General features: G+C 34.2%; 1 protein-coding gene and 1 long non-coding RNA gene across 2 annotated transcripts in view; both read left to right on the top strand.

Moving 5' to 3' along the window:
* LOC117172786 overlaps window positions 1-2152 on the top strand; it is a 7727-nt gene extending 5575 nt beyond the window's left edge. Inside the window, exon 3 of the mRNA XM_033360998.1 lies at window positions 1167-2152. Within this exon, the coding sequence (XP_033216889.1) occupies window positions 1167-1645 (479 nt within the window). The 3' untranslated portion in view covers window positions 1646-2152. The remainder of the gene's footprint in view (window positions 1-1166) is intronic.
* A 5752-nt stretch (window positions 2153-7904) lies between these two features.
* Window positions 7905-10929, top strand: LOC117173130. The gene is made up of 3 exons (XR_004467116.1): window positions 7905-8008; window positions 10547-10724; window positions 10803-10929. It is a non-coding gene; the product is annotated as an uncharacterized LOC117173130 (long non-coding RNA).
* Window positions 10930-12507: the final 1578 nt, after the last annotated feature.

Here is a 12507-nt window from a genome sequence, read left to right as displayed (position 1 = left end):
AAAATTAAAATTCGAAATTTTTTTCTAAAGCCTCCAGGGGACTTCGTTTTCGCACGAAAAAATTTTATGTGCCCTTATTGCATCCGGACCCACAATTTCATTAATTCAATTCGCATTTAACTCGAAAAAGTGGCTAAATAAATAAGAATTTTTATAATGTACGGACTAAAGAATAATACTTGTATTTTAGATAAGAATGGAGATTCATTTTCAATACTTTCAAAATATGAGGATAGAAAACTGGAGATTTTGTTAAGAAAATAAAGTTAATATTCTATTGGAAATGGTTAAACTGTGATACTCCACCTGGTGACAAAAATCCGAACTAGAAAGAATAGTTACGATTTTAAAGAAGCCTTTCAATTTGTGCTTAAAAGTGGTTTAACGAATTTTGGGTGAAATTTAAAGTATTTATTGGATGATAAGAATTAATTTTTATCGGAAACAAAGGATTTTAGATGGAATTTACATATTATACAGTAGAAGAACACATTTTTTGACAGAAATATTTTTCTAAACAAAAAATTATTGTTGTATTTATTGTGATTTTCAAAAGATTATAAACTTAAATGGACTTATTTTGAAGCAAAAACGAACTCAAAGTAAATTTATATTTATGTAGACATGAAATATTTACTTTTTTAAAAAATCTGATCCAAAAGTAAGGTTAGAATTCGTGTTTAAATCCCAATCGTATATTATTCGTATTCTTCGCATAAACTGGATAAAATTTGTCGCTACATACATTAATTCAAGTTTATTTAAGCTTGCAATGGATTGCAACTTACATAAAATAGTCAAATAATTGTTTTTTTTTTAAAATTTATTTGGCAAAAATGTGTTCTTTTTACTGTATAAGATGGAAAACCTATCTAAAACTATTAGTTTTCTATGAAGATTTATTTTTAGTATTTAATCATTCTTTTGTACTTAACAAAATAATCGTAAAAACACTTTTATGAAAAAATTCAAATATATCTTTAAAATTGTACATACTCTTTCTAGTTCCAGTTTCTGGCACCAGGTGGCGAAATGGTAGACCACTATTCCCAATTGCATACTTTTTGATTTCTAATTATACACTTTTAAATTCTGACTGCACATAAGTTTAATACATGCAAAATTTTTGGACAATATTTTTTAAAATTTTTTATTTTTGATTAAAGCTGGTGAAGACATGTTTGAAGAATATTCTATCGAAGTGCCAAAACCATGGGGTTTTAGTAAATCTTTTATAGAGGAAGAAGAAACTTTACTATTTACTTGCGTCACGAGCGTTAATGATAACGGGATGAAAAAACACGTTTTGGAAAAGTGTCTCGTAATAACTGCTGACCGAGAAATAAAATACGAAGTGCATTCTACGCCAGTTGACGTCGATAAAAAGAAACTCCCAACAGTTCTTCACGATATAAAATCATTGCCAGAACTTCTAAAAAAATTCAAGGATATGCGAATTTGCAAAGGCGTACGTTTAACTGATGTACCTCAAAATTCTATTTTGCAAAACAGCCTCATTACAGAATGGCACCATGCAGATTGTAAAATCCTATCAATAAACTATGAAAGATGTCTAGTATGTAGAAGGGTGACAAAAAGTTCATCACAGAAGGCGAGAAGACTAAAAAAATTAAAAAACACGTGAGCCTTCGTGATACCTGCGGCAGAAGTGACGAGAGAAATTATTTCATCTGCAAAAAGAAAAATTCCAAATGGTCGTCGGTATTCTGAGGAGTTAATTATGTTATGCATGGTTATGAACATCAGATCTAATAATTATTATGAGTTTTTTTGAAAGAACGAAATATTGGCTTTTTCTAACTAGTAAATAAAAGAGGATTCAAAAGAATATGATGATTAGAAGTAGTACCCCAGTGAGCACAATATTCGACGACATCGTTACGACATCCTATGTCCGTGTCGTTACGCTGTCCTTACGATATCCTAAAGTTGTAAAGATGTCGTAAAGACGTCGCCAAAAGTTGCGCCCACTGGGACATCGTCTTATCCGTATTAATCCTTCGCGTTTTTTAGGTTATTTTTAGTAAAATTTGTTGTTTTTTTAAAAATATGCCTTGAAGAATTCTTTAATTGGAATCAATGATAATCTATGAGAAGTGAATAGCTATACTGTCGAATATTAGTGTGAGCTAATTCGAAAAATGTAATTGTGTAATGTCTATTATAAATACTTTTGAATACGAAGTTTATTTTCTTATTTTTAATCTAGGAGACCCCACTCCCATGCTGCCTTTGGAAAATTTAAACGCATAGATTCGGATTTAGTTACACTGGCGTACCGAAGGAACTGAAAGGAGCCTTTACAAAGTACCCTTAAGGCTCCACTGAGCCCCCTTTCGGTTTCTTCATAAAAAACTAAAAAAAACAGCAAGATCGACTTTTAAATTATTGAAATTCGGATTCTACGTCCAAATTTTCATTAGAAACCCACAGAGTAATCGCAGTACTTTTACTTGCAGCGTCAAAAACTTTAAAAAATAAAATACCTGTCATTTAAATGGGCCGAAGGACGCTCCAAGTGCATCTTCCTTTAGTAGTAGTTAATAAGCGTTCCGTCAGTAGCTTCAAGAATTTTGTCTGGATGCTAACGCCACGCAGTGGGAAACTTAGGCAACAACGCTACGATGCAAGTGAGAGCAGTCAAGCAGTGTCCTTGAGGTTACGGAACGAGATGTCAGGTCTAAAGGTAAAGGATTTGTTTGAATTCTCATTTTTCATATTATCCTTATCGAAGAAGGAATTAACTTTGTAGAAAATTAGACATAAATTATTGCAGATATTTTTTTACATCTATTACCTAATTCTGAATTTTATTTTTAAACTTCGCGCGCAACATACTACTTGAGCTATTAGGGTAGTGTCACACCTCTGTCTTCCAGCCCTGTGCAGCCAGGCAGCTGCCAGAGATCGTTCACACCTTGGTTTTTCGGTTGGTGGAAAACCTTAAAATCGCGAGGGGAATTTTAAATATTCTTGAATTTTTAAATGAAATACATAAAGTTTTTATAGTAAAAATTAACAATTATGACAATGAGTTTCATTTTTCTGATATAATCTAAAAATAAGAGATAAAATACCCAGCCCTGAATTGAGTATTTTAGAAATTGTCAAGTGTTTAGAGAAAAGTCGTTTTGTCAGTCGTAGTGTTTTTTATTCTTATCCGGTGAAGATGTCCTGTGTCACGCAATCCAAGAAAATATATTGCTGTAAGTGAAACAAATACAACCACGTCTCACGATCGTGATATAGGTGGTTACAGTCTGTAACGAAATCAATACGACGATCCAGCAAAAGCCTCGTGCACCCTAAGAACACGGAGCGACCCAAGGACTACCGCCTTCTGCCTTTTTCCCGTAAGTGTTTTAGCATATTGTTGACACGCAGGGATGCTTTTTAGGCCATTAGCGAGTGAAAGCTTCGCACCTCTAAGAGCGCCGATGATAAGGACGATTAGTTTAACAGAATATTCCGGGTACAATCGTTGCAACTCCCTTATAAGGTCTCCATATCTCTCTTCTTTTTTATTCTCCTGGACTATGAAGCTTTTGTCAGCTGGTGCCGAAAATTCGATAACGAACATGGTTCGCTTCTCGAAGTCAAGAAGAACCATGTGAGGCCTCAAGTTTGCAACAGAAACAATTGTCGAGAATATAAAGTTCCAGTATATGCGGCACTTCCCATTCTCGACAATTGCCTCGATTTCCCTAGGAGCATTTAGAGGAGCGATATTAAGGTTAATGCCGTAAGAGGTCACTCTTACGTGAGTTGGACAACTAGATAGTATGTGAGCTAAATGCTCGGCATGTGCATGGCATGCCCTGCAGCCATCATCAGGAATGTCTTGGCTCAAAATGTGGCGACGGTATGTTAAGGTGGAAATCACACCGTCTTGACATGCAAAAATGAAACCCTCCGTACCAGACTTCAATCCGAGCAATTAAGGCAAACAAACGTTAGCTCACAAGACATTGACTGATCCTTCACATTTCTGTGGAAACTACCGTGCATGCTCTTATCGAGGAGCTGTTCACGAAAGTTTTTCTCTTGTGCTTTCTTAATCCGGGCTTTCAGTAGTGAGTACTCGAGATAGATAAGATTTGATGCATTTTCCTCACCCCTAATACGGAAGTTAAGTCCGAGTGTTTCAGCAGCCTCCTCCGCTCCTTTGCACGGAAACGCTCCTTTGCCTACTTCTTCGCGATTCCTGACCATTTTAAATAGAGAGTCTCTTCCATTTGCAACTCTATGTGCTGTACCCAGAATAATCCTGTTGTGAAGACATTCAAGACTCAATATTCCGCGACCACCTTGACGGCGTGAGATGTACAGTCGCGGAACGGAAGACTTAAGATGCATGCTTTTGTTCATGTGCATGTCATTGTTGTTCATGTTTTTAGCATAAATCTTAAGATCGTCCATGTAAAATACATGAGTGACCTTGTACTTTTGATCTGAAGGTTTGCCGCACAAGTACCCGTCGGAATGGCGAAGTGCTAAAGATAGAGGCAATAATGTAAGGCAAAAGAGGAGTGGGCTCATGGTGTCACCCTGAAAGACACCTCTCTGAAAGGTGACCTTGTTAGTTGTCACACCATTTTTTCCAGATGAGATAGTAAATCTTGTTTTCCAAAGCGGCATCAATCTCTCTATGCACCCAACTATTTGCGGATGAACGTTTAAGATTTCCAAAAGACAGATGATAAGTCTATGGGAGGTCGAATCGAAAGCTTTCCGATAATCAATCCAGGGCATCGATAGGTCACGCTGGTAGAATGCTGTATCTTTGCAGATACATGTATCGATGAGCAGGTTCTCCTGACATCCCGCTACGCCTTTCTTTGAGCCTCGTTGCTCATTCATTTCTTGCCACACAGGTTCAATTGCCCGAACAATCCTATCATTTAGGATAACTGTGAATATCTTAAACATTGTGTTCAGACAAGTGATTAGCCTGTAATTCTGCGGGTCAGCTAAGTTGCCTATTTTCCGCAGGAGTATTGTTCGCCCTTCCACCTACCTCTCCGAAATCGGCTCTTCCGACTTTAAATATGAGGTGAAAATACGGGCCAAATGCTGATGAGTTGAAGGAACTGCTTCCATCAGAAGGTTTTGATACAATCTGGTCCCGGTGCGGAATAGTTCTTCATCCCTCTTAATACTTTTTTCATCTCTTCGGTTGTAATGGGTGGACATTATTTATCAGGTGTTATGAGGACATCACATACTTCCTTGAAGCTATTTATATTTTCTGAGTCTTCGTCGAGTCTATGGTGCACTTCGTAGACTTCTCTCCAAAATACTTCGACCTCTTCTGGTTTGAGCGGGTGATCGACAGTAACTGGAGGGTCTTGGAAGAGTCGAGATGGGACAGAGAGAAACTGTTGATTTTCTCGGACCCATCTCTCCCTCCGCTCTAGACTTCTCTTAGCGTAAGATAGTATGCGTATTCTCTCAAAAATATGCTGTCTTTATAGGAAGTTGCTGCATTCGTCTTTTAGTATTATGATCAACTATTGGTTTTGATTTACGGTTCGCATCGGCCAAAGCTCTCGCTGCATTATACACACAATAATTGATAGCCCAGAAGTCCGATTCTCCGGAAAAATGTCCACGAAGCTCGTCATCCATTTCAGCCAGATCGTTAGGCTTGAGAGAAACCTTGGTGTTGATGTTTCTCTGGGTAATAAAGCATCGCTCTTCCTCTATTGGATGCCTTCCCGCGGTTGGTCTTAGTGTCGCCTCTCTTTCTCTGTTGCCGGCTTGTTCTAGCTGTGGTAAAGTTGGCGTTCCACTTACATAGCCCCCTTTTCGGAGTAGTTCAGCATGGTTTCGCAGACGTTGCTGCAAGAACTTCGATAGCTACGGGTGTTTCTCGCGCCACAGAGCATGCAGCCGATTCATCGCATTGAATCCATTTTCATTGGCTCCCCCAGCTCTAGGAAAAGAGGTTCGTCCATCCTTGTAGAGCCCCGCATGCAAGGATAAGGCTGCGTACTCTGAGAGGTCGCCCGTTATCCCAGAGTCACAGTTCTAGACACCTCACCCAGGTGGCATTAAGCTTTCGGCACGGTTTTCACACCTCCGCTTGGGGGTTAATTCCTTCGGGACCACCCCTGTACAATTGTCCGCGACTGCCTATTCGTTTTTGTAACCATATTCAGCAGAAACCCTTGGTACAGGGACCCACTGGGATTCTATTAATTTTGCACAAAGTTACAAAATTATATCGTACAACGGCCGGGAATCAATTGTCGTAAGTTTTAGAAAAAAATGCGGAAAATCGTCATATATACAATGTATGTGGTAAATTTTCATAGTTTATTTACCATCCTAACATAATCGGTAAAAGAATATTTTATTACATTCTTTTATAACTTTGTACATTAATCGCACAGTAAAAAAGCACTGTAAATAATCTACAGATAAATACTTTTTAAAGCGTACGAACCAACCAACCGTCGCTTATTTGCTCTTTTCCGTGGTCACCTGAGTATAGAGTTCTAAATTTCTCGGACATTTCAAATCCCGTCACGTTCTCATGACTGTCATTTTAAGACATTTTAAGAATTGCAATTATTAAAGTTTCATAAAAGTAAAACTACGAAGAAAGGTAAGACTTATCGAAATTTGATACCAAAATTTCTTTATAGCCGACATATTAAATTAAAAAATGAAAATTAAGTAATACAAAAATGTTGGATAAGTATTATTAGGTCTTTAAATACATATGTATGCATTATTTTATTACATTTGTATTTTACTTCTACAGAATATTAAGTAATGGCTTTTCAAGTATTAATGTAATATTCAAATTTATATTCAATACGCTTATATTACAATTTTCAGTTTTGAAAAATTCGGTTATATTGTTTTTTAACTAGTTTATTTTATAATAAGTTAAAATAGTCTTATGTTCTAATCTAAAGATTTTAAAACATTTATAAACATGTTACTTTTGAACTTGAAGCTTTACAACTGGATCATACAAAGAAACAATTACCTCATATGTATACTAGTTGTTCGAAGAACAATTATTTTTTAGAGATAGAAACTGTAGTCTTAACATGTAGAATAGTTTTATGTCTATAAGAAATCTTTGAAATTCTAAAGCTTAATCTTACATTTTGAAGAATATTATCACGGTTTAAGTTTCATACCGAGTGGGCACAAAATTTGGCGATGTATTTACGACATCGTTACGACATCTTCACGACAACTTTACGACATCATATGTCCATTTCGTTAAAGTGCCTTTACGATATCGTAAAGACATCATCAGATCATACGACATATTTATGATATCATAAAGACGACTTAACGACATGGGCATAGGATATCATAAGTTGTCGTCAAGATGTCGTAACGATGCCGTAAAGACGTCGCCAAATTTTGTGCCCACTGGGTAACTTAAGTACATAGAAGAAATAATTAGCATATATTTTTACAAAGTGAAAAATCCCTTTTCAATATAGGAACTATATAGTCTTAATACGTAGAACAGCCTTTTCTTTATAATGACATTTTTAAAACTGTTACAATTTTCATACTCAGTATCAAATATTCAACAATATTTTTGCGTTTTAAATGCATTTTCTAAATACTAATATAGGCTTAGCACGTAGAACATTCTTATGTTTATGATAAACCTTTTAGAACTATAAAATTTCTAAAACTTAGCATCAAAAGTTTAGGAATTTTTTGCATTTTAAATTCTATAACTGAGTCGCATAGAATAACTAAAAATAATTGTACAAACTACAAAATCCGCTTTTCAAAAGTTACGAACAAATATTTTTAAATTCTCATAAATTCCCCGCAGAGCACATTCATCACAGAAAGTCTGGGTCATATTCCCGTGCTCCCGGACATTTTCACGGTTACATAAACTCTTTAGAACTCTACACCTGAATAGCCACAAAAGGCCTGCTTCTTCGATGAAATCGTCGTTTACAAAATCCATAGATTATCATTCAATATCTCTCAAAAAGTAAGAAAAAAATAATTTTGTATCTTTGAAGCCTGAAACCAAGATATATGTATATAAATGACATTTTACAAGTTAGGTTGGAGTAAGCTGACGGTTCCTATACGAACAGCAATATATTTTCCTTGTTTGCGAGATACAGCACAGAAAAACGCTGCTGTTAAATTTGTTGCAGCTCAAATTTCATTCGGCTCCCAATGATCATATGAGAGAGTTTTCAAGTCTCAAATGAATTCCTCTGAACGTAGGTGCCCATGTAGGCATCTAGGGGAAAGTATCATTTGGAGACTGAATTTTGGCTCATGCAGAGTTGTGGAGTTCTGAAACGCGCTGTCAGCCACCTGAATACCTGTCAAAGCAACTATTCGCTTTGCGATATTAGCCTAAATAATTGTTAATAAGGAAACCAATTGAAACAATATTTACATATACAATAAGGTATTTTCACTCCAATCACTAGCTCACTTCACTTTTTTGAATACTGAGGGGATAACAATTGACCAAATTCATGGGAATCGGTTAATTTTTGCTCTATTTTTCTGATATCTTCGTAGAAAGTAATTTTTCTGTATAAGTGCAATTGAAAAATAATTCTTGTACTTTAAATAAATAATTCGGCCAAGGCCGTGCATCTTCGGATCAAGTTTATGATAGTTTCCATGGTTGCGTTCGAAACTTAAAATGGTTATGTTCAGATTCACCAGTTTTCCCTAATCGCTATCAGTAAATGTAGGAAATGTTAATCTTAAGTTTACGCATGTAATATTTCATTCACTTTATTTAAAACATATCCTGTCTATTCATAACATACCTTTTTTATGCAGTAAAAATAAGCGTTAAATACCATTCACTCTTCGTTCACTGGAAGCACAGAATATTATTACTATTTTAGAGTATTTGTCACTTAGCAGCCATCCTATAATGCTACTGGCACAGAAAAAAATGACGTTTACTTCTCAGTTCACGTGTCTCACTTCATTATAAATAAGCACTTTTATTATTTGTAATTACTGTATAACATAACCTATATTGTTTTGATACTTGTATCCGTTTGAAGTTTTCAACGCAACCATGGAAACTATTATAAACTTGATCCGAAGATGCACGGACTTGAGCGAATGGCCGATCCGAATGAAACTTTGAAGGCGCGAAATATGAAAATACCCCGGTATAATGACTTCTCCTCTGCTGTTGTGCAATTCGGATAGCATTCAACTCGCCATGTATGTAAGCCCCAGCGTGTTCACCGTTTATATTATATAAATAACAGTTTATTTTAATTGAATTCCAAAGACCAATTTATATTTTCCAAACATTTAATTCTAAAAGAAATTTTTTTGAAAAGTGATTGAAAATAATTCATTATAAGTTTTCAATCGAAAAGAACAATATTCTCAGCTGAAATTATTTTTAGAAAGATTCAAATATTATCGTTATTAAATTCTACAATTAACTTCTATATATCAAGCTGCAGAAACATTATTTGGTATTTCAACAAATGTATCTATTACAAAATGTTTTATGAGCTATAAGTTTTTTTTCTAATTTAATTTTGAATCGCGCGCCAAGTATGGCCAACTATCATTCAGCCCTAACGCAAGCGTAGTAGCTCAGAGTACCGACATTGGCATCATTGGTCCACAGTACAAACCGGAAAAATAAATGAAATCAGCCGGCAGGAAAAAGTTGGGACATGAAAGCCTCAATTAGGTATTTTCACTTCAACCATCAGCTAACTTCACTTTGTTAAAAGCTGAGGGGGAAAATGGATCAAATGCATGGAACAAAACTTTATTTCTGTAATATATTTGTAATTAATAATCATTATTATTATTTCATTATTTCATAAAATAGTAATTAAAAAATAAAAACTATTTTTTAACTACACTTATATAGAAAAAATTACCTTTTACGAAGATATTAGTAAAATAGGGCAAAAATGAACTGAATCCCATACATTTGGTCCCTTATTTTCTTCTCAGCAATTTACGAAGTGAAGTTAGCTGTTTATTGAAGTGAAAATACGTAATAGGCTTTTATCTTATCAGTTTGAATGCTCACGACTTAGTTTGTACATCCCGGCTTTGGTGGTTTGGGTGTCATATAGTAGGTTTGGACTAACCTAACATGTGGATATTATATCATGCCAAGTACTATTTTTATTCCAAGACTATTTAGTCGCTGGTAAATAGGAGGAAATAAAAAGTTAGGTAATTATTATTATAACTTACCTGCTTATCAACATCTGTTTCTCTCAAATAACGACCGACAAAATGATCTTGACAGATGACTTACAGTTTGTAGACGACACTTCACGTTGCACTGTATGAGAAAAAACAGTGTCTAAATGATGCTTTTCCCCTAGATTCTCCGAATGAACCTGTGTGGCTCAAATTTGTTGCAACTCTATTGAACACCGATTTCGGTGTACATTGGAGGATCGGCGATTTTCTGTGAGGGCATCAACACTGGATAAGAATAAAAAAATACTACAAACGACAAAACGACTTTTCTGTAAACATTGGACAATTTCTGAAATAGACTGAAATAGACGGAAAAACCAAGGTGTGAACGGTCTCGGGCAGCTGCCTGCCAGCACCGGGCAGGCCGGCAGAGGTGTGACAGTACCCTTATGGACGCGCTTAAAGTTGCCTTCAGCAGGAGTTCATAATATTTTTAAAAATTTTTTACGCTGCAAAAAAAGTATTGCGATTACTCTGTGAGTTCCTAACAGAAATTTTAACGTTAAATCCGAATTTTAACAACTGAAAAGTTTAACTTGCTGTTTTTTTTTTAGATTTTTATTAAGGAACCGTAGGGGGACATAGGATATATATATACCAGTGATCCCAGATCTGAAACGAGACGTGGTCCAATCCTATGACACGTCTGTGTCCGTGTGAATATGGTAGGAGACGATATAAATGCCTGGGTTGCGCGCGCAACTCATTTCTCCTCTTCTGAATTTGAAAACTCGAAGGTGCACGATTGCCGGTCGGAACACTTCGGCGGTTCTATTTATATCTCTATCTGCTTTGAAATAAAATGAAGAGATTATGATTTTAATATTTCCAGATTTCGATGCTGGGATGGCGATTCTAATGATTTGAATACTTCGCGCGCCTCTTTAATGCGTGTATTGTGAGGTTACGTTACTTCAAGTATAAAATATAAATTATATGAATATTAATACTATTATATATATATTAATGATAATATTATAATAGTCTTATTTAAATCTTGATCCGCATTTGAAAGAAATTTAAGAAATTGGTGATTTTGGAATTCATCTCGTTTGGATAAAAACTCAATTATTTGATTGAAAAATTAATTATTATGTTGAAAATGTAACTATTTTGTAAAAAAGTCCTCTTTTCTATCAAAAATTCAACTACTTTGTTAAAATATTTATTTCTTATATTTGAAGGTTCATCTCTTTCGTTGAAAATACATTTTTAAAACTGAGAATTAATCTATACCATTTTTGGTTAAAAAATCATGTATTTTGTTAACAATTCGTCTTTCTTTGTAAAAATTAAATTGCTTTATGGAAAATTTACACTTTTTGTTTAAAAATTACATTTTTCGGCTGAATTATCAACTGTAAATATTTTTTGGTTGCAAAGTCGTTTTGTTGTATAGTCAACTATATTGTTAAAAATTAAAATCATAATTTTTGGGTGGGAAATTCGATTATTCACTTAAAGTTGAACTACTTGGTAAAAAAATTAATTTTTTCTTATTAAGGATTCATAATTATAGTTGAAAATTCAACCATTTGCCTTTAAATTAGGTTAAAAATTCAGCTTTTTTGTAGATAATACTCTTTTTGACTTTAAAATTTAAAAATTTCTTAAAATTCGATTGACCTTTTTTAGTAGAAATTTAATCTTTTTGGTTGAAAATGTATCATTTTTGGTCAAAAATGCAATTTTTTGGTTAAAATATGAACTGTACATTTTTTTGGGTTTAAAAGTCGATTATTTCACTAACAGTTGAACTACTTTGTAAAAAAATACGTTTTTTTTAACAAGGTTTTATAATTATGGTTGAAAATTTAACTATTTGGTTGAAAGTTTAACTCTTTGATTGAAAACTCATATTTCTCGTTTAAGTAATTCAACTTTTGTAGATAATTCTTCATTTTGACATTAAAATTAATTAATTTCGTTGAAAATTCATCTGATTGCTTCACAATTCAGCAACTTTGTTGAAAATAAATTTTTTCCGTTAAAAATTATTTATCTTTATCTGAAAATGTAACTATTATAGGATTGATTAAGAATTAATCGTATATATTGGTTAAGTTTGAAAATCGTTTTTTTTTTATAGAACATTAATCTTCTTGATCAAAAATTCACCTGTTCCCTTGAAAATTTAACAATTTTACTGAAAATTCGTTTTTTTCCTTGTTCAATTTAATTTTTTATCACAGCTTTTATCTGGAAATTGAACTATTCCATTTTTGGTTAAACTTTATCCTGTAAATTGTATTAGTTAAA

Source organism: Belonocnema kinseyi, chromosome 5 (genome assembly GCF_010883055.1).
Source record: "Belonocnema kinseyi isolate 2016_QV_RU_SX_M_011 chromosome 5, B_treatae_v1, whole genome shotgun sequence".
NCBI lineage: Eukaryota > Metazoa > Arthropoda > Insecta > Hymenoptera > Cynipidae > Belonocnema > Belonocnema kinseyi.
This window is presented reverse-complemented; position numbering and strand designations above follow the sequence as displayed.